A 21,829-nucleotide genomic window follows, 5' to 3' on the forward strand; every position below is an offset into this window, starting at 1 on the left:
AGCTTTGCTGTTTTTATTGTTCCGTTTATTGAGACAAACCTTTATTGCATTAGTGCAGAACTGCTCTTTTACACTGGAGGGGGAAAGAAAAAAAAGAAAGAAGTCACCTTTTAAATATGATAAAATGACCTAAAAGCTGCTGCTTACTTCTTCTTGGGGTAAAACAGAACTTTTAAGAAGGAACAAAAAGACTTCTTTGAAGACAAACACAATGGAATGCATTCCAGGTGAATCAGCCAATCAGAGCGCAGCCTGAGGTGGAGGAGGGGCAGGGCTTGGACTGCAGTCAAACCGTGAGGAAACAGTACTAGGTGTATGAGAGACGAGTCCGATAAGATGCATAATAGATTGGTTCTGTTCAGTAGGACGTTTCCTGCTCCTCCGTTCAGAAACTCGCAGGTCCATGATGTCATAAACGAGCGACCAGGTGCGTCAGGTCACCTGCCTTCACTGCTTCTCTATCTTTGACTTCAAATGCTCCTTGTATCCCAAGATGCCGCTCTTCCACTTCGTGATGGTTTGATTCTCACACACCCAGATTTCTTGAGCCACCTGGGGAAAATAATAAATAAAAAAAAAGATTTTAGGGCTGCAGCTAACGATTTTGGTAATCGATTAATCGATTATTCTTAAGATTAATCTAATTATTTTTTTAAAAGGGGCACAATTTACTGATTTTTCACTTAACTACTTAAGCCATCTTTGTACAATATTAGAAATGCATTGAGATGGAAACAATTCAGTTCCTTTTTTAAATAATTTAGCATCCTTTTTAAATGTGTTTTATCATCACCCGGTTCAGATTTACCAAAGATTTTGTTTTTAATTTTCATCTTAAATAAAAAATGTAAACATTTCTTTTCATGGTTTCAGTTTAATTTGTACTTTAACTTCTTTTTAAGCAAATGGCCTTTCATGAGTCTGTATACTTCAGTTAGCAATTGACTTAGTTGATTATTTCAATATTTGATTAATCACAATTAATCATTTCAGTCCTAGAGTTGGCATTTTAAATCTACAGATTTAAAAATCAAAGTTTTTTTTCTGAGTCTGTATACTCTGTTAACGAATAATTAATTAATCACAACTTAGCCGATTAATCATTTTTAAATCAGTAAATTTAAAATCTAAAGCCATTCTTGAAGCTGTATACTCCAGTTATCCATCAACTACTGACTTAGTTGATTATTTCAATAATAGATTAATCACGATTAATCATGTCAGTCTTGAGCGATTTAAAACATCCACTCTACTCAAATGTTAGGTTTCGGGTGTCTCGGAGGAAGTCGTACCTGTTGAATTAGCCTGAAGTCGTGACTAACTAGCATCATGCCTCCCTCAAACTCGTTGATTGCCTCTGCCAGCGCGTCGATGGTCTCGATGTCCAGGTGATTAGTCGGCTCGTCCAGGAACAGCATGTGGGGGTTCTGCCAGGCCAGCCAGGCAAAACAAACTCTGCACTTCTGACCATCTGACAAGTTCCTGATCGGACTCACCTGAAGGGAATTAAAGGAGGTTTTTAGAAATAATGAGACACTTCATGCGTTTGTACTGGTGCTTGAAATCCTTGAATATGCCTAACTTACAATGAGGCGTTTTGGAAAATGCTTGATGCTAAAGCTACAACTAAATTATTTTAGTAATCAATTAATTGGGTGTTTGAATAAGAAACATTTTATTGAATAAAATGCAACAAAATAACATTTTATTCTAAATAATAAATGTATGCTTTATTATTTGTATCAAAGAAAATTACGAATTTTATTTTTTTGGGTTACTGATTTATAAACTAAAAGTGTTTAGTATTTTATTGTTTGCAGAATTTGAACCTGATGAATCTAAAATAATACCACTTGAGTATAAAATTTATCATTTATATTGAATGCAAAATGTATATTTTCAGAACAGTTTTGGCTTAATTACTGCTTTATTCTTTCAGCAAATTACATTTTTTGAGTTTGTACTCCAGCTAACAAGCAGTACTAAATTAGGTGATTATTTCTATAATCGATTAATCACGATTAATCATTTCACACATATTGAGTTTTGTATAAAGTCCTTGATATTTTATCTGGAGTTTTGAAATAAAGTAGTAAACTTTTAGGAGTCACAGAAAGTCGTGTAATTATATTCAGGTTAAGCATTTAATTTGAGTAAATTAGATAACCTGATCAGTGTAATGAATATTTATTAATCCCAATGGCTCGATGAGCTATTGATCTGTGTAATTTAATATTTGAAAGTGATTGAAATTGGGGGATTTGTGTTTTGTTCTCAGACCAGTCAAGGTGTATCAAAATTATTATTTTAGTTTTCTTTGTAGAATACAATCACAAGACATTAAAAGCAGTAATAAATGACATAATAGTGAATTTGGTTCATTTTTATGCTTTAGTGCTAGAATTTTATTGAAAACGGTCAGATTTTGCTGTGGGAAAACCGTACGAAGCGTGTTTTTGCTACCTGCTGTTTTCCTGTGAGGCCGTAGCGACCGATGATCTTCCTCATCTCCTCCTTCTCCTTGATCTCAGGGAAACACTTCATCATGTACTCCAAAGGTGAAAGGTCGAGCTCCAGCTGCTCCGTCAGGTGCTGCCAAGACAAACAGAGAACGGTTACTTTACTGAAATTAATATCATTTATTAAAACGGGTTGACCTTTACCTGGTGATATCTGCCGATCTTCACGTGTGAATGTTTGCGGATCATGCCGTCTGTAGGGAGGAGCTGTAAAAAGGATGAAAATCATAAATCTTAGCACAGAGAACGATTCACCAGTTAGTTTTGAAGAAACGGCACCCACCTCTCCCATCAGCAGCTTCAGCAGCGTGGATTTCCCGGCTCCATTGGGTCCCACCAGAGCCACCCGGGTATCCAAGTCAATACCAAACTCCAGGTTTTTATAAATGTGCGGCTAAGATAACATTAAGCCGCAGATTAAAAGGCAGGTTTGTCTTTTTTTTTGGGAGGTAAACAGACAAAAAGAGGTTGTTTAATGTCTGTACTCACTGTGTTGTCACTGTACTTGAAGCTCACGTTCTGAACCATGATAACAGGAGGAGGAATCTTCCCACAGGGAGGAAAATAAAATGACAGCGTCTGGAGAAAACAGGTTTTATTCAGTCCACTGCAGGAAGCTGTGCAGTAATAAATCAGATGCTATGAAACAATCTGATGAAGGTTCAATCTGTGCTGCACCTTGTCATTCACAACTCTTTCAGTCAAGCCTGATGCCACCATCTTCTGCAGCGTCTTCTCTTTGCTCTGTGCTTGTCGTGCCAACTTAGCGGAGCCGTGGCCGAACCTGGCAATGTAATTCTGGAGAGGNTCTTTGAAATCTCCATTTTGGCATAGGACACATGTAGACTTTTTCTTTTTAAATGTTATAGTAGCTGCTCCAGTTCCTTATAGATTAAATGGACAAGCTACGCAAACAGATGTTTGTTCCTGAGGAAAAGAAGATGGAAAATAATTCTCACATTTAACCATTTTCAAACACAAATAAAAGTTAAATGTCTTCAGGTTAGTTTTTATGCCTGATTTGAAAAGTCCGGTTACTGAAAGGCAGGAACATGATTTTGTCCACCAGACGGTGCAACGTTTCCCCTCCATTAAAATCACGCAGCAAAACTTCACACCACACTGAAAAAAAGTGTTTTATATTAAATAATGTAGTTTAAGGTCTTTAAGGTCCTTCATTTTAGCAACAAATTATAAATAGTGGGGTTATATAAACATATTGAGGGTTAAAAATGGGAATATTATTAAAAAAAATTTAAGAGTAATTTTGCAGGACGGAGCAGTTTTAAAAATGTTTCCTGCTAAAAGTGGAAATAAAATACTAAGTAACATTTTTAAGCTGATTTTGGGAAGCTAAAAAAAAAAATGTTGCCATCAAGCAATGAATCATCTCAGAGCCATTAAAGGTCAACATCCTGCTTTAAATAGTTTTATTGTAGCTCTAGTTGGGAGTTTACCAGCAGGTTTTCTTCCAGTATTTTACATTTAATAAAGAAAAAAAAAAAAAAAAAAAAAAAAACTCTGATCGGCTTCCCTTTCCATACTAAATATTAGCATCCCAAAGCATCACTCTGCCACCTCCGTGAAACGCTGCGTTAAAGGCGATTTGCACTCTTCAGGTTTTATTTTGAGGATATTTTTGTAAATAAAGTTAAATAAATTAGGCCTCTTGTTTACCTTCATGTGTGCTATCTGGTCCTGCTCCCAGTTGAAACGCTTCATCTGGTTCTCTTCCAGCTCTGCTCTGGTCTTCACATACTGGTCATAGTTACCCTGAACAAATATAGATTTGCTTCGTCAACCAACAGCAGAGAGGCGTTATTAGCAGCAGCTCGTCTTGATTCCTTATTTAGCTCTGGTTCGTTCCAGGTATTCCGACCGGGGTCCAGACCTTTGCTAATTGGACACTAGGCAGCGTGTTCTTACCGTGTAGTACTTTAGTTTTCTCTGATGCAAGTGGATGATGTTGGTACACACGCCGTTCAGGAAGTCTTGCGAGTGTGAGATGAGAACAAGGATTCTCTTAAACCTGCAGAGAAGCAGCAGCAGGTTGGTGAGAAAAACACTAAAACAGCTAAAACGTTCCAGGTGAGGCGCAAACGTACGATTTGAGCTCCTCTTCCAGCCACACACAAGCGTCCAGGTCCAGGTGGTTCGTCGGCTCGTCCAGCAACAACATGAAGGGTTTGATGAACAGAGCTCTGCAGAAACAAACAGTTAAGATCATAAAACGATACAAAATCTAATTCCTGAAGCTGAGCTAGCCTGTTTTCACCTGGCCAGAGCGACACGCATCCTCCAGCCTCCACTGAAGTCCTTCAGCTTCTTCTGCTGCATGGTGGCGCTGAAGCCTAGACCGTGGAGGATCCGAGAGGCTCGCATCTCCGCCTTGTCGGCATCCAGCTCCTCCAGACGCTCGTACAGCTCCATCAGCTTCTCACACTCCGCTTTAAGGGGAAAGTAAGTTTTAGTTTCAATCATAGCAGCTTTTTAAATGTTTAATATATTCACTCAAATCATCTTATGAAACCAAAACCTTCTCTTGTCTTTATTAGGCCTGATAAATTTGGCTGTTCCCAGAAATAAAACAATAATATTGTCGTTCTGAGATAGTTTAAGAACTATAATCTTTACATTTCCAAAGAACATTTGACACTGGAACTGAAAAACATTTTAAATTTCCAAAATAAAAATAACTGGAACAAATAAAACGGATTAATCTTAAAGCACAACTGCCCTTCAAGTTGTATTAATCATTAGCTTCATCCAGGCAAAACTGCTAGTTAGGACTTTTAAAATAAATGTTTAAAAAAAAAAAGCAAACCAACTACTTTGCTCATCAAATGTTTGCAGCAATTTTCAAAATGGCACCTTTTTAATAATCTCTCTCTAAAGGCTAAGCAAACTACACAAATCCATTTAAAAGGAAATTGATTTCTCATTTTAAATCATCATGTGGTTTTCTTGTTGCAATAACAAAATCTGCAGTTAAATTGTTGCAATAAACAATAATATTGTTGGTTTGAGACAATTTTCAAGTATTATATTGATAATGGCATAATAATGAAAGTTTGCCCTTTCATTAATTCATCATTTGTGAATTATTTTGTACAGAATAATTCACAAAATATATTAATTATCTAAAATAAAAACAACCAAAACCATAAATAAAATGAATTATAATGTCTCTCTAAACAAAATTGTTCTAAAAAATACCAGAATGATGATTTGTGATGTGATTAATTGATTTATTTCTTATGGAGCCAACTGTTATTCAACGGCTCCAGTTTTGTCAGCTCTTATGTAACTCACAGTCTTCATGAGCGAGTCTCTCCGCCTCCTTCTCCAGCATGATCCTCTGCTCGTCCACCTCCATGACACACTGCAGAGCCGTCTTGTCGCTCGGCGCCATCTCCCGGGTCAGATGGTAAATATCTATGTGCTCTGGAATGGGAATCTCACGGTGGCCGATGGCCGACAGTAGCATGGACTTTCCTACCAGAGCGAAGAAACGCAACATGACTAATTGTTTTGATTTGGCTTTCAAACAAACTGAGGTCCGAGCTAAACAGTTACCGGTGCCGTTAAGCCCGATGAGGCCATAGCGTCGGCCCGAGTTGAGCTCCAGGCTGGTGTCTGCCAGCAGCTCTTGGCCGTGGAAGGTGAGCGACAGGCTGCTGATGTGGACGTCCGTGCTGTTGGGGTGGGAAGCGAGAACGCCAGTCACGGCCCGAGCCTCCGTCTTTCGCAGCTCGAACTCGTCCAGCTCCTTTGTTAAGCTGCCGACGCCTGAAACCAAAGAGAGCAAAGATGTCCTGCTTTATAGATCACTGCACACCGTTTTAGTCTTCCCAACCAGTCCAATAGTGCCACATGCTTAGATTGATGCTACTCTAAGATAGGAGTAAAACTTATTGGGATCACTGCTTTTAGGCTAATTTTAAAGCATGGCTGGTTCTGCTGCAGTGTCTTCTATTAAACAGATCTAAAAGTGGGAGTTGCTAAAATTATTGTCTCAAAACCAAGACTTTGTAGCATCTAGCATTACTCAGATCCAGTTGTTTTAGGTCAGAAAGATGAAAAAGCCAACCAATAAATGCTTGTTATTTAGATTGTTCCAACTGAAAACTGTAAATATTATTTGTTTTAGTGATGTGAAAAAATGTCATGTTTACATTTTTAAATCCCAATAGGTTATGTTTATTAATTTACAAAACTATTTCTCCCCACATGCCAGATGTGCAAATAATCAAAAAATAAACCAAAATGTCAAAAATCTGAAGACATCAACACCAAGGAACTAAGAATTAAAAAAAAAAAGTCAAATCACAGCAGCTAAAATTTTTTTTTTTTAATTTTTGATAGATCTTTAAAGTTTAGATAGGCATATAAAAAAAGATTAAGGAAAAATTCAATCCAAAATATACAAAGTTAATTTACGGTTAAAGTTTTGTGCAACTAGCTCATTATACTCTTTTTTTAAATAATGTGCCTCTCCTTAATTTTATGGTATTCCCTCTAAAAGCAAAAGCTCTGCAGACTCTTATTTAATTTGTGATTTTCTAAATAACTGGGTCACTAATGACAGGAAAAAGCCCTGAATCTTTTAAGATTTTTAGGGAGGATACAACTCACTAAATTACAAATCTCAAGATGGAGACATGCATATTGAAAACAAATCAGTTAAGTTTATAAACATCCATATTTAGAGTTGGATGCGACTACTCTGACACATATTTTGCATATACATTAATCAGTCCCACTGGATCTGGCCACAGAGATCTAATCCCAGTCTTCCTCTCACCATTGCTGTCTGCTCCATTTTCTTGAATCTCCGGTTGTTCTCCGTCCCCATTCACTTCCTCAGACTTCTTGGGGCGCTGACGAGCTTTGGCTGCCTCCTTCTTCTTGGCTGCTTTCTTTTTGGCCAAGTCTGACGGCATGGTTACCCAAGGCTACTCCATGGAAAACATTAGAGAGGATAACGGAATGCAACAAAACACATTAACATGACAATAAACTCTGGTTATCTATAGTTTAGCGATTACTGAGGTGACTAAACCGGCATTAGTCATACAAGGTAGAGAGGTCTGAATCAGGATGACTAACCGCTAGCAGAGAACCCTAAACCGGCTTGCCGGTTAAATACTACCCCCATAATTAAAAGGAAACAAGGCTTTTTTTTAATGAACACGTTTCAACAACCAACGTAATTAAAAACGTCGTCTTAAAGACTTGAATAATGGTGGCAAAGACAACGAACGCCACGTTCTGGTTCTTTCCAATCGCGTCTCCAGCATCTATAACGCTTGATTAGTCCGGTTGTTAGCGGCTAGCCGTGCTAACTTTAGCTGTACACTTTGTCCCCGAAGAGTTAAATGAAATTCGGCGGTGTTGGCTAAAACACAAAAGATGTCAAACACTAAGAAACATGCGTCAGAGATAAAATGTAAAGTTATTTCTACCGGCACAATACGAAGTGAGCCGGTAACGTTAGCTACACCTGACAGGCCTGGCTGCTAACTCGATTCTAGGCCCAAATTAAACATGACACAGTTCCAAAGCAGTATAACGAGTTTAAAATCAAGCCAGATTCTTTTCACAATAACCGGTTTGAGTTGGGGATTCATGCAGCAGTTGTTAAATTCAGATTGATCTCATTTACCTAATATCTCCGTACCTCTTATGTCGGAAGCACACTGACGTCTCGTGTCCACTTTTTGCCGGGTGGATGTAGCCGCTCACTAAACCGCCAGACGAACCATATATGGTCAAGAAGGGCGGTGAAAATAACAGGACCCGCCCCTACTCGTGGGACTGCAGTAAAAAGTAGAGATGAGAATTCCGGCTCGTTTATGGGATTCGTTGCTTTGGCTCAGCCGGTGTTCTTTCGGATCCCAAATAATTCTTCATACTAATTAATTTTAAATAGTATTCTGTTATTAAGTATTCATGTGTAGAATATCAATAGTATTACAAAAAATAATAGCTTTAGCTCATTTTGGATGTTACAAATGACAATCTGACATTTTCTTTGTTGTTTCATAGTGACAATGCATATGAGGCTTCATAATTAACTGTAGTTTTAATGAAGTATCTGACACTGAAATTTGATTACCAACTTCAGAAATACATCTCAACCAACTTTGGATGTTGTAGTTAGAAATCAGAAATTTGGTAATTGTTTTATATGACTAACTACTAGCAATGCAAGCTTAAAACTGTGGGTTTGTTTCTGTTTTATCCTCTCAAACACCCTGCTCACTATGTTTGAAATGCAGCTATGAATCCTGGAGATCCGTAATATCCTGAGCAGTGGCAGCAAAAACGTGCAACATCTTGATTTTTCATTAATTGTTAAAATGGAACTGTGAAGATAAAATTGAAATTGGTCCAATTAGCTATGGTTTCTTATCACCATAAGAAATTGACCCTGAGTACCTTAATCGCCAGTTCCAATAGCAATTAATTATAATTACGTTATAATTTTACAACTTCAAGCAAAGTCCTCAGATTTTGACGTCAAAAGACGTTCTTTGTTTATTTTTTGACAGGAGCCGGCAGATCGGTTAGGCTCTGCCACGACCGACACATCAGTTGTGAAATGTGTTTTTCCTCTTTTCCTATTAACAAATTTAAAATGGCAATATTTTATGCTTAAAGGCTTTACATAAAAATTGGAAGGTGTATTTTAAAAAGTAGTGCGACTAAAAAAAATAATCAAATTTGACTTAGTGGCAATCTTGCTGAGGTTTCTTCACATTCAAAGGTGAAATGCACCTTCCTCGCATTAAGAACATTATGTTCACGAGGATACATGATGACACATATATTAATATGTCAAAAAATAATTACACTTTATTAGTGGGGTTTAATAAAATCTCCTGTTGACAGCACAGGTCTGACAAGCGAGCAGAGGTGATGCTGCAGTAGCAGATGTGCAGTCAGTCTGTAATGATGAGGCTGAAAACGACGTGAGGGACGCTGTTGACACACTTTATGTGTGTGGCACACAGTTTTTCAGGAAGTCAAGAAAGCGAAGGCAGTGGACGACATGTTTTTGACCGCATTAACGTTTTTTTTCCTGCAGCTAAACGGGACTTGTAACGGCTTCCTGTCGATGATCGTGGAGGTGGATCGACGTGTCTGCACTAACGGGTCGCGATGCTAACTCGCTAGCTTGATCTTTCATGTTTGTTCCTCTTAGATGTTATTGTTAAACGTTGCAATTTAGACAAGACGGACAAAACTCTTCCTCATTCGCTTAGGTTTTTTTTATAACCAGATTATTGCAACGCGACTTGACTTTAAAAGGCTTTCTGCTGATTTAGTAAGTGACTGCTAGCTAAAATGAGTGGAGCTGATTAACAAAACATGGGTTTTATATGGATGGAGGCATGTAGCAGGGAACATGTGAATGATTAACCAAACAAACAGTTTGAGGTTAATAGGAAACAGTTGGGGGATGTCAAGCCATTTGCATACATCTGTTGTTTTAAAGCGGAAAACTTTTGCGTACTGGTAGCTACATAGTTAAAACACATTCAGTAATGATATAAATAAAAGTGGAATCCTGTTAGGTCGTCGCCTAATCTAATCAAACCTGATCTAATTTAATAGGAACAGTAAACTATATCAGTTTTTTTCTTGTTTTATTAAACAGATCTCGTTTTTTTCAGCTCCTACTTGGGTAAAATGAGTCTTAGTTGGCCCGTAAAGCGCTGTCACCTTTAGGGTTTAGCTCTTAACGATCAACCATGCGCCTGTCGACGTTTTTGGCCCTCTTCAGGCCTGCTTTGCCCCTCATCCTGGGGCTGTCTCTGGGGTGCAGTCTCAGCCTTTTGATTGTGTCCTGGACCCAAGGGGACACGGACGACCCCTGCGGAGACGAGCTGGCCAAAGGTGGGCTCTTCCTGGGCAGAAGAGACGCTCAGAGAGGAGGAAGAGATGGAGCTGGAGAGGAGGACTTCCAGCCACGAATAGTTCCCTATCACAAGGACCCAAACAAACCACACAAGAAAGTTCTCAGGTGAGTGGAAAATTCACCTTTTGATGCTTAAAAATACTACACTAGCACCCACATATGAATTCAGAAAACCAGAATAAAATGGTTTAAATTGGCATCAAAAGAAGAGAAATTAATATGCATCCACAGTGGAGCATGGTAGTGGCAGAATTATGCTGTGTGGATACAGGTAGCTGGTCAAAGATGATAGGCATAATGAGTGGAACTAAACAAGATACAGCATTGTTAGATGCTGCAAAATCTTGACACTAGAGAGAAACTAGGACTGTTATAATAANTCTTTGAAATCTCCATTTTGGCATAGGACACATGTAGACTTTTTCTTTTTAAATGTTATAGTAGCTGCTCCAGTTCCTTATAGATTAAATGGACAAGCTACGCAAACAGATGTTTGTTCCTGAGGAAAAGAAGATGGAAAATAATTCTCACATTTAACCATTTTCAAACACAAATAAAAGTTAAATGTCTTCAGGTTAGTTTTTATGCCTGATTTGAAAAGTCCGGTTACTGAAAGGCAGGAACATGATTTTGTCCACCAGACGGTGCAACGTTTCCCCTCCATTAAAATCACGCAGCAAAACTTCACACCACACTGAAAAAAAGTGTTTTATATTAAATAATGTAGTTTAAGGTCTTTAAGGTCCTTCATTTTAGCAACAAATTATAAATAGTGGGGTTATATAAACATATTGAGGGTTAAAAATGGGAATATTATTAAAAAAAATTTAAGAGTAATTTTGCAGGACGGAGCAGTTTTAAAAATGTTTCCTGCTAAAAGTGGAAATAAAATACTAAGTAACATTTTTAAGCTGATTTTGGGAAGCTAAAAAAAAAAATGTTGCCATCAAGCAATGAATCATCTCAGAGCCATTAAAGGTCAACATCCTGCTTTAAATAGTTTTATTGTAGCTCTAGTTGGGAGTTTACCAGCAGGTTTTCTTCCAGTATTTTACATTTAATAAAGAAAAAAAAAAAAAAAAAAAAAAAAACTCTGATCGGCTTCCCTTTCCATACTAAATATTAGCATCCCAAAGCATCACTCTGCCACCTCCGTGAAACGCTGCGTTAAAGGCGATTTGCACTCTTCAGGTTTTATTTTGAGGATATTTTTGTAAATAAAGTTAAATAAATTAGGCCTCTTGTTTACCTTCATGTGTGCTATCTGGTCCTGCTCCCAGTTGAAACGCTTCATCTGGTTCTCTTCCAGCTCTGCTCTGGTCTTCACATACTGGTCATAGTTACCCTGAACAAATATAGATTTGCTTCGTCAACCAACAGCAGAGAGGCGTTATTAGCAGCAGCTCGTCTTGATTCCTTATTTAGCTCTGGTTCGTTCCAGGTATTCCGACCGGGGTCCAGACCTTTGCTAATTGGACACTAGGCAGCGTGTTCTTACCGTGTAGTACTTTAGTTTTCTCTGATGCAAGTGGATGATGTTGGTACACACGCCGTTCAGGAAGTCTTGCGAGTGTGAGATGAGAACAAGGATTCTCTTAAACCTGCAGAGAAGCAGCAGCAGGTTGGTGAGAAAAACACTAAAACAGCTAAAACGTTCCAGGTGAGGCGCAAACGTACGATTTGAGCTCCTCTTCCAGCCACACACAAGCGTCCAGGTCCAGGTGGTTCGTCGGCTCGTCCAGCAACAACATGAAGGGTTTGATGAACAGAGCTCTGCAGAAACAAACAGTTAAGATCATAAAACGATACAAAATCTAATTCCTGAAGCTGAGCTAGCCTGTTTTCACCTGGCCAGAGCGACACGCATCCTCCAGCCTCCACTGAAGTCCTTCAGCTTCTTCTGCTGCATGGTGGCGCTGAAGCCTAGACCGTGGAGGATCCGAGAGGCTCGCATCTCCGCCTTGTCGGCATCCAGCTCCTCCAGACGCTCGTACAGCTCCATCAGCTTCTCACACTCCGCTTTAAGGGGAAAGTAAGTTTTAGTTTCAATCATAGCAGCTTTTTAAATGTTTAATATATTCACTCAAATCATCTTATGAAACCAAAACCTTCTCTTGTCTTTATTAGGCCTGATAAATTTGGCTGTTCCCAGAAATAAAACAATAATATTGTCGTTCTGAGATAGTTTAAGAACTATAATCTTTACATTTCCAAAGAACATTTGACACTGGAACTGAAAAACATTTTAAATTTCCAAAATAAAAATAACTGGAACAAATAAAACGGATTAATCTTAAAGCACAACTGCCCTTCAAGTTGTATTAATCATTAGCTTCATCCAGGCAAAACTGCTAGTTAGGACTTTTAAAATAAATGTTTAAAAAAAAAAAGCAAACCAACTACTTTGCTCATCAAATGTTTGCAGCAATTTTCAAAATGGCACCTTTTTAATAATCTCTCTCTAAAGGCTAAGCAAACTACACAAATCCATTTAAAAGGAAATTGATTTCTCATTTTAAATCATCATGTGGTTTTCTTGTTGCAATAACAAAATCTGCAGTTAAATTGTTGCAATAAACAATAATATTGTTGGTTTGAGACAATTTTCAAGTATTATATTGATAATGGCATAATAATGAAAGTTTGCCCTTTCATTAATTCATCATTTGTGAATTATTTTGTACAGAATAATTCACAAAATATATTAATTATCTAAAATAAAAACAACCAAAACCATAAATAAAATGAATTATAATGTCTCTCTAAACAAAATTGTTCTAAAAAATACCAGAATGATGATTTGTGATGTGATTAATTGATTTATTTCTTATGGAGCCAACTGTTATTCAACGGCTCCAGTTTTGTCAGCTCTTATGTAACTCACAGTCTTCATGAGCGAGTCTCTCCGCCTCCTTCTCCAGCATGATCCTCTGCTCGTCCACCTCCATGACACACTGCAGAGCCGTCTTGTCGCTCGGCGCCATCTCCCGGGTCAGATGGTAAATATCTATGTGCTCTGGAATGGGAATCTCACGGTGGCCGATGGCCGACAGTAGCATGGACTTTCCTACCAGAGCGAAGAAACGCAACATGACTAATTGTTTTGATTTGGCTTTCAAACAAACTGAGGTCCGAGCTAAACAGTTACCGGTGCCGTTAAGCCCGATGAGGCCATAGCGTCGGCCCGAGTTGAGCTCCAGGCTGGTGTCTGCCAGCAGCTCTTGGCCGTGGAAGGTGAGCGACAGGCTGCTGATGTGGACGTCCGTGCTGTTGGGGTGGGAAGCGAGAACGCCAGTCACGGCCCGAGCCTCCGTCTTTCGCAGCTCGAACTCGTCCAGCTCCTTTGTTAAGCTGCCGACGCCTGAAACCAAAGAGAGCAAAGATGTCCTGCTTTATAGATCACTGCACACCGTTTTAGTCTTCCCAACCAGTCCAATAGTGCCACATGCTTAGATTGATGCTACTCTAAGATAGGAGTAAAACTTATTGGGATCACTGCTTTTAGGCTAATTTTAAAGCATGGCTGGTTCTGCTGCAGTGTCTTCTATTAAACAGATCTAAAAGTGGGAGTTGCTAAAATGATTGTCTCAAAACCAAGACTTTGTAGCATCTATAATCACTGAGATCCAGTTGTTTTAGGTCAGACAGATGAAAAAGCCAACCAATAAATGCTTGTTATTTAGATTGTTCCAACTGAAAACTGTAAATATTATTTGTTTTAGTGATGTGAAAAAATGTCATGTTTACATTTTTAAATCCCAATAGGTTATGTTTATTAATTTACAAAACTATTTCTCCCCACATGCCAGATGTGCAAATAATCAAAAAATAAACCAAAATGTCAAAAATCTGAAGACATCAACACCAAGGAACTAAGAATTAAAAAAAAAAAGTCAAATCACAGCAGCTAAAATTTTTTTTTTTTAATTTTTGATAGATCTTTAAAGTTTAGATAGGCATATAAAAAAAGATTAAGGAAAAATTCAATCCAAAATATACAAAGTTAATTTACGGTTAAAGTTTTGTGCAACTAGCTCATTATACTCTTTTTTTAAATAATGTGCCTCTCCTTAATTTTATGGTATTCCCTCTAAAAGCAAAAGCTCTGCAGACTCTTATTTAATTTGTGATTTTCTAAATAACTGGGTCACTAATGACAGGAAAAAGCCCTGAATCTTTTAAGATTTTTAGGGAGGATACAACTCACTAAATTACAAATCTCAAGATGGAGACATGCATATTGAAAACAAATCAGTTAAGTTTATAAACATCCATATTTAGAGTTGGATGCGACTACTCTGACACATATTTTGCATATACATTAATCAGTCCCACTGGATCTGGCCACAGAGATCTAATCCCAGTCTTCCTCTCACCATTGCTGTCTGCTCCATTTTCTTGAATCTCCGGTTGTTCTCCGTCCCCATTCACTTCCTCAGACTTCTTGGGGCGCTGACGAGCTTTGGCTGCCTCCTTCTTCTTGGCTGCTTTCTTTTTGGCCAAGTCTGACGGCATGGTTACCCAAGGCTACTCCATGGAAAACATTAGAGAGGATAACGGAATGCAACAAAACACATTAACATGACAATAAACTCTGGTTATCTATAGTTTAGCGATTACTGAGGTGACTAAACCGGCATTAGTCATACAAGGTAGAGAGGTCTGAATCAGGATGACTAACCGCTAGCAGAGAACCCTAAACCGGCTTGCCGGTTAAATACTACCCCCATAATTAAAAGGAAACAAAGCTTCTTTTTTTTAATGAACACGTTTCAGCAACCAACGTAATTAAAAACGTCGTCTTAAAGACTTGAATAATGGTGGCAAAGACAACGAACGCCACGTTCTGGTTCTTTCCAATCGCGTCTCTAGCATCTATAACGCTTGATTAGTCCGGTTGTTAGCGGCTAGCCGTGCTAACTTTAGCTGTACACTTTGTCCCCGAAGAGTTAAATGAAATTCGGCGGTGTTGGCTAAAACACAAAAGATGTCAAACACTAAGAAACATGCGTCAGAGATAAAATGTAAAGTTATTTCTACCGGCACAATACGAAGTGAGCCGGTAACGTTAGCTACACCTGACAGGCCTGGCTGCTAACTCGATTCTAGGCCCAAATTAAACATGACACAGTTCCAAAGCAGTATAACGAGTTTAAAATCAAGCCAGATTCTTTTCACAATAACCGGTTTGAGTTGGGGATTCATGCAGCAGTTGTTAAATTCAGATTGATCTCATTTACCTAATATCTCCGTACCTCTTATGTCGGAAGCACACTGACGTCTCGTGTCCACTTTTTGCCGGGTGGATGTAGCCGCTCACTAAACCGCCAGACGAACCATATATGGTCAAGAAGGGCGGTGAAAATAACAGGACCCGCCCCTACTCGTGGGACTGCAGTAAAAAGTAGAGATGAGAATTCCGGCTCGTTTATGGGATTCGTTGCTTTGGCTCAGCCGGTGTTCTTTCGGATCCCAAATAATTCTTCATACTAATTAATTTTAAATAGTATTCTGTTATTAAGTATTCATGTGTAGAATATCAATAGTATTACAAAAAATAATAGCTTTAGCTCATTTTGGATGTTACAAATGACAATCTGACATTTTCTTTGTTGTTTCATAGTGACAATGCATATGAGGCTTCATAATTAACTGTAGTTTTAATGAAGTATCTGACACTGAAATTTGATTACCAACTTCAGAAATACATCTCAACCAACTTTGGATGTTGTAGTTAGAAATCAGAAATTTGGTAATTGTTTTATATGACTAACTACTAGCAATGCAAGCTTAAAACTGTGGGTTTGTTTCTGTTTTATCCTCTCAAACACCCTGCTCACTATGTTTGAAATGCAGCTATGAATCCTGGAGATCCGTAATATCCTGAGCAGTGGCAGCAAAAACGTGCAACATCTTGATTTTTCATTAATTGTTAAAATGGAACTGTGAAGATAAAATTGAAATTGGTCCAATTAGCTATGGTTTCTTATCACCATAAGAAATTGACCCTGAGTACCTTAATCGCCAGTTCCAATAGCAATTAATTATAATTACGTTATAATTTTACAACTTCAAGCAAAGTCCTCAGATTTTGACGTCAAAAGACGTTCTTTGTTTATTTTTTGACAGGAGCCGGCAGATCGGTTAGGCTCTGCCACGACCGACACATCAGTTGTGAAATGTGTTTTTCCTCTTTTCCTATTAACAAATTTAAAATGGCAATATTTTATGCTTAAAGGCTTTACATAAAAATTGGAAGGTGTATTTTAAAAAGTAGTGCGACTAAAAAAAATAATCAAATTTGACTTAGTGGCAATCTTGCTGAGGTTTCTTCACATTCAAAGGTGAAATGCACCTTCCTCGCATTAAGAACATTATGTTCACGAAGATACATGATGACACATATATTAATATGTCAAAAAATAATTACACTTTATTAGTGGGGTTTAATAAAATCTCCTGTTGACAGCACAGGTCTGACAAGCGAGCAGAGGTGATGCTGCAGTAGCAGATGTGCAGTCAGTCTGTAACGATGAGGCTGAAAACGACGTGAGGGACGCTGTTGACACACTTTATGTGTGTGGCACACAGTTTTTCAGGAAGTCAAGAAAGCGAAGGCAGTGGACGACATGTTTTTGACCGCATTAACGTTTTTTTTCCTGCAGCTAAACGGGACTTGTAACGGCTTCCTGTCGATGATCGTGGAGGTGGATCGACGTGTCTGCACTAACGGGTCGCGATGCTAACTCGCTAGCTTGATATTTCATGTTTGTTCCTCTTAGATGTTATTGTTAAACGTTGCAATTTAGACAAGACGGACAAAACTCTTCCTCATTCGCTTAGGTTTTTTTTATAACCAGATTATTGCAACGCGACTTGACTTTAAAAGGCTTTCTGCTGATTTAGTAAGTGACTGCTAGCTAAAATGAGTGGAGCTGATTAACAAAACATGGGTTTTATATGGATGGAGGCATGTAGCAGGGAACATGTGAATGATTAACCAAACAAACAGTTTGAGGTTAATAGGAAATAGTTGGGGGATGTCAAGCCATTTGCATACATCTGTTGTTTTAAAGCGGAAAACTTTTGCGTACTGGTAGCTACATAGTTAAAACACATTCAGTAATGATATAAATAAAAGTGGAATCCTGTTAGGTCGTCGCCTAATCTAATCAAACCTGATCTAATTTAATAGGAACAGTAAACTATATCAGTTTTTTTCTTGTTTTATTAAACAGATCTCGTTTTTTTCAGCTCCTACTTGGGTAAAATGAGTCTTAGTTGGCCCGTAAAGCGCTGTCACCTTTAGGGTTTAGCTCTTAACGATCAACCATGCGCCTGTCGACGTTTTTGGCCCTCTTCAGGCCTGCTTTGCCCCTCATCCTGGGGCTGTCTCTGGGGTGCAGTCTCAGCCTTTTGATGGTGTCCTGGACCCAAGGGGACACGGACGACCCCTGCGGAGACGAGCTGGCCAAAGGTGGGCTCTTCCTGGGCAGAAGAGACGCTCAGAGAGGAGGAAGAGATGGAGCTGGAGAGGAGGACTTCCAGCCACGAATAGTTCCCTATCACAAGGACCCAAACAAACCACACAAGAAAGTTCTCAGGTGAGTGGAAAATTCACCTTTTGATGCTTAAAAATACTACACTAGCACCCACATATGAATTCAGAAAACCAGAATAAAATGGTTTAAATTGGCATCAAAAGAAGAGAAATTAATATGCATCCACAGTGGAGCATGGTAGTGGCAGAATTATGCTGTGTGGATACAGGTAGCTGGTCAAAGATGATAGGCATAATGAGTGGAACTAAACAAGATACAGCATTGTTAGATGCTGCAAAATCTTGACACTAGAGAGAAACTAGGACTGTTATAATAATAAATTACTGTAATAAGTTATTGCAATAAATGACAATATTGTTGTTTTGAAACCTTTTTCAAGTAATGTAGCATAATGCAAGAACATATTATCAAAGATAATCCAGTTTTTATTAAATCTGTTCAAACTCGAAAGTCTTGAGAAATGAGTAGGGCTGCAGTTAATGTTTATTTTAACAGATTGTTCTGACGATTAATTGATTAATCAGGTAAAAAAAATAGCAAATTCTGCTGATTTTTTATTTAACCACTTAAACTTATTTTATACAACATTAGAAAAACATTAAGAAATGCAAATAAACAAATAAAATTTTATTTCGAATAAGAAAATAAAAATTTTATTGCCTAAATATCAATAACATAACATTCCTATTAGCGATTAGGAGCTAAATGCTCTTTAAACTAGATTTTCTTTACAGAATTGCTGTCAGGTGAAGCAAAACTATGTAATTTGAGGGTATCTGGATAGAAGATATTTACAAAGATTTTAAAATCTTAAATACAAAATGTATATATTTTTGTAGAGTTTTGGATTAATCTTAAACTCCAGTTAACGATTAATCAGTGCTAAATTAGATGAAAATTATATCAAAAATTGGTTAATCATGATTAATCATTGCAGCCATAATTTCACAAGTTCCATAGTGAGATTAGTAATTGATTAATCAGGAATTGTCACGATTAATTGTTTCAGTCCTACTTGTTTTTGTTTTATTTATTTTCTCGCGGTTCTGGTCTGATTTTTCTCCATCAGAACTCGATACATCCACACTGAGCTGGGCATCCGGGAGCGGCTGCTGGCGGGCGTCCTCACGTCTCGGGCCACCCTCAGCACGTTAGCCGTGGCGGTGAACCGCACGGTCGCCCATCACTTCCACCGAACCTTTTTCTTCACGGGCCTCCGCAGCCCCAAGGTGCCACACGGCATGACCGTGATCGCCCACGGCGATGACCGGCCGGTGTGGCTGATGTACGAGACGGTGCGGCACCTCCACCAGCACTACGGCTCGGAGTATGACTGGTTCCTGTTGGCGCAGGATGACACTTACATGCAGGCTGGCCGCCTGTCGGAGCTGGTGGGCCACCTCAGCGCAGGTCAGGACCTGTACATGGGCAGGGCTGAGGAGTTTATTGGCGGGGAGGAGAAAGCGCGTTACTGCCATGGCGGCTATGGCTACCTCCTGTCCCGCAGCCTGCTGGCGCGACTGCAGCCGCATCTCGACACCTGCCGCAACGACATCCTGAGTGTGAGACCGGACGAGTGGCTGGGCCGCTGCATCATCGACTATCTGGGTCTGAGCTGCGTGGAGGTGCACCAGGTAACAACAACAATGCATTTATACACAGTAAAAATGCCAGTGTTGAATTAACACCCAAAAGTATCTATATGTGTCCAAGTCAGCTGGTGTTAAATTCAACAATACAGAGTGTCACATTAACATTTACAACGGTGCTGGTGTTAAAATATATTAAAAGTAACACCAGTGTAGTGTTGATCACAAAATATAATGTGGTGTTAAAAAAGTAAATAATTGACCCACAAAGTGCCAATATCAATCAAATCCAGTGGAAAATATTCAAAACAATACACAGAAATGGAAAGTTTAACTTTTCTTAAACCCATTTCAGTATTATAGACCAAAGTTAATTTAACAAAAAAAATGGGTGTCAATCTTTTAACACTTTCAAAAGTGTTACTTTAACACCTGCTGACGTGGACACATATAGACACTTTTAGGTGTTAATTCAACACTGGCATTTTTACTGTGTACACTCAACAAATAAAAAACAGAGCAAAATCTAGATGTAAATTTTGTGACGACTGACAGGGGATGACGTATCGCTACTTTGAGCTTGGGAAAAACGCAGATCCAGAGCGTGAGGACAGCGTTGCGTTTAAAAACGCCTTCACAGTTCATCCCGTATCGGACCCCAACCTCATGTACCGTCTGCATAAACGCTTCAGCCAAATAGAGCTTCAGTGGACTTACCAGCAGATTCAGGATATACAGGTTTGTTGCATTTTACTTTAATTTTTATTTAACACCTCCAAAAAGGCACGTGGATATGTTTTGCCCCACCCTAATAGCTGCATGCTCCAAGCAGAAATTCCTGCTTGGTAAATTATTCATCCATGTAAGAAAACAGTTTTGTTCAGGCATGTCAGTGGATTATAATCCTCTCTAAACTCAGAACAGTTAAATTTAATGACTACTTCTATGTTTTGTTTCCCAAAATTTAAAACTCTGACTTTGTAATAGAAATGTTACCTCATCTTCTTAGAAATGTGAGCTTTGACACTTTGAGATGATGATATGACCAGACCTGGGTCTCTTTATTTCATTGCAGCAAGATAACATAACTTCACAGGTCAAAACTCTCACTATTGAACTGACTAGATTAGGGCTGCAACGATTAATCATAATTAATCGACAAGGAATTGTCAACTAATTTACTAATCGATTAATTGATAACTGAAGTATAAAGGCTCAAAAGACATCAGTTTGCTGAAAGAACAATATATTCAGATCTGGAATTGAGATAAAACTGTACACAAATTTATACATTTTGCATTAAATGTAAAGAAAATTTTTTTTGTTAATATCTACCCAGAACTCAAGTGGGAAAATGTAGCTTCAGCTGGCTAAAATTAAACAAATATGTAAAACACCTTTTTCTACCCAATAATTTGTTGAACAATTAAAAATAATAAACAGGTCAGGTTTACACTGTACTGACGTTATGTTTCGGCTTTTCGTATGATCCTTGATTTATTCTTTTAGCTCCAGATGCATCTCTTGCTACAAGTAATCAAGCATACTCTAAAGCAGTGTTTTTCAACCTTTTTTTAGCCAAGGTACATTGTTTTAATTGAAAACATCACGAGGCACACCACCAACCAAAAATGTAAACAAATATACTCTGTAGCCGCCTATATATATAGTCATTCTTATCAAAATGTCTTAAATAGGAATCAAATGAACACAAAAATTTATTTTTATCATATTTTACATTTCTTATTTCAAATTGCACTTAACATGTCCACTTCAAAAATACACCTGAACAGTGCCACAACACAGTTGTGTGTGATGCATGAATGTAGTAACACACTAATTCTCTTGTTTTAATGTAAAATGCTCTGTACCTACTGCCATCTAGTGGTAAAAAAAAATGACATGATTACGCCGCTAGTCACTACTACAGTAAAGATACTCAAAGATGGCATTATTTGCAGATAATTAATTTGTTTTCAAAAAATCTTTTAAGACCAATTACCGTATTATCCGGACGATGAGCGAAACCCCCCGGAAACTTACATACATAAGCTGCACCGGGCTACAGGCCGCTGGTATTTCTGCCGCTCTCGGTTTCCCATAGGGACCCAGCAGAGGGAAGCAGAGGGCTGCGTCCAAATAACTGCTGGATATATTAAGGACGCAGTTCTCCGTCTCCAAATCCGGTTTTGTTCACGCCGAGTTTACGTGCAGCGGCTTTATTTCCCTCCTGTA

The 21,829-nt window shown here is 38.4% G+C and overlaps 3 protein-coding genes and 1 pseudogene across 5 annotated transcripts in view; 2 read left to right on the top strand and 2 right to left on the bottom strand.

Moving 5' to 3' along the window:
• Positions 1-3: 3 nt before the first annotated feature.
• Positions 4-8,307, bottom strand: LOC103149773 (ATP-binding cassette sub-family F member 2). Of its 2 annotated transcripts, none has more exons than XM_016680199.1 (15): positions 8,200-8,307; positions 7,324-7,474; positions 6,096-6,308; positions 5,832-6,014; positions 4,795-4,966; positions 4,625-4,720; positions 4,446-4,548; positions 4,197-4,292; positions 3,198-3,317; positions 3,009-3,098; positions 2,803-2,913; positions 2,664-2,726; positions 2,464-2,592; positions 1,293-1,496; positions 4-552 (listed from the first exon to the last, which is right to left on the bottom strand). In XM_016680199.1, the coding sequence occupies exons 2-15, from the start codon at positions 7,460-7,462 to the stop codon at positions 448-450; spliced, it is 1,824 nt and encodes a 607-aa protein (XP_016535685.1). In that variant the 5' UTR covers positions 7,463-7,474; positions 8,200-8,307; the 3' UTR covers positions 4-447. The 2 variants fall into 2 exon arrangements, with proteins under 2 accessions (XP_016535685.1, XP_007569143.2); XM_007569081.2 differs by having other exon boundaries at positions 8,185-8,290.
• A 1,028-nt stretch (positions 8,308-9,335) lies between these two features.
• Positions 9,336-10,810, top strand: LOC107838286 (chondroitin sulfate glucuronyltransferase pseudogene; annotated as a pseudogene).
• A 756-nt stretch (positions 10,811-11,566) lies between these two features.
• On the bottom strand, positions 11,567-15,806 carry LOC103149811 (ATP-binding cassette sub-family F member 2-like). Of its 2 annotated transcripts, none has more exons than XM_016680197.1 (8): positions 15,699-15,806; positions 14,820-14,970; positions 13,592-13,804; positions 13,328-13,510; positions 12,291-12,462; positions 12,121-12,216; positions 11,942-12,044; positions 11,567-11,788 (listed from the first exon to the last, which is right to left on the bottom strand). In XM_016680197.1, the coding sequence occupies exons 2-8, from the start codon at positions 14,956-14,958 to the stop codon at positions 11,582-11,584; spliced, it is 1,113 nt and encodes a 370-aa protein (XP_016535683.1). In that variant the 5' UTR covers positions 14,959-14,970; positions 15,699-15,806; the 3' UTR covers positions 11,567-11,581. The 2 variants fall into 2 exon arrangements, with proteins under 2 accessions (XP_016535683.1, XP_007569193.1); XM_007569131.2 differs by having other exon boundaries at positions 15,684-15,790.
• Positions 15,807-16,881: 1,075 nt separating this feature from the next.
• chpf2 (chondroitin polymerizing factor 2) overlaps positions 16,882-21,829 on the top strand; it is a 7,579-nt gene continuing 2,631 nt past the window's right edge. The window contains exons 1-3 of the mRNA XM_007569084.2: positions 16,882-18,047; positions 19,075-19,639; positions 20,150-20,332. Coding sequence (XP_007569146.1) covers positions 17,776-18,047; positions 19,075-19,639; positions 20,150-20,332 — 1,020 coding nt within the window. The 5' untranslated portion in view covers positions 16,882-17,775. The remainder of the gene's footprint in view (positions 18,048-19,074; positions 19,640-20,149; positions 20,333-21,829) is intronic.

This window comes from Poecilia formosa, unplaced genomic scaffold (assembly GCF_000485575.1).
Source record: "Poecilia formosa unplaced genomic scaffold, Poecilia_formosa-5.1.2 Scaffold236, whole genome shotgun sequence".
NCBI lineage: Eukaryota > Metazoa > Chordata > Actinopteri > Cyprinodontiformes > Poeciliidae > Poecilia > Poecilia formosa.

What these genes read in the sequence shown, in the direction of transcription:
- LOC103149773 (XM_016680199.1), bottom strand. Translation starts at nt 7,462, where the DNA reads ATGCCGTCAGACTTGGCCAAAAAGAAAGCAGCCAAGAAGAAGGAGGCA. An exon ending in GAGACTCGCTCATGAAGACT is followed by an intron (nt 4,967 to 5,831) that starts GTGAGTTACATA and finishes TTCCCCTTAAAG; the next exon opens with CGGAGTGTGAGAAGCTGATG. An exon ending in CTGGAAGAGGAGCTCAAATC is followed by an intron (nt 4,549 to 4,624) that starts GTACGTTTGCGC and finishes GCTTCTCTGCAG; the next exon opens with GTTTAAGAGAATCCTTGTTC.
- LOC103149811 (XM_016680197.1), bottom strand. Translation starts at nt 14,958, where the DNA reads ATGCCGTCAGACTTGGCCAAAAAGAAAGCAGCCAAGAAGAAGGAGGCA. An exon ending in CATCGGGCTTAACGGCACCG is followed by an intron (nt 13,511 to 13,591) that starts GTAACTGTTTAG and finishes TCGCTCTGGTAG; the next exon opens with GAAAGTCCATGCTACTGTCG. An exon ending in ATGCGTGTCGCTCTGGCCAG is followed by an intron (nt 12,217 to 12,290) that starts GTGAAAACAGGC and finishes TTGTTTCTGCAG; the next exon opens with AGCTCTGTTCATCAAACCCT.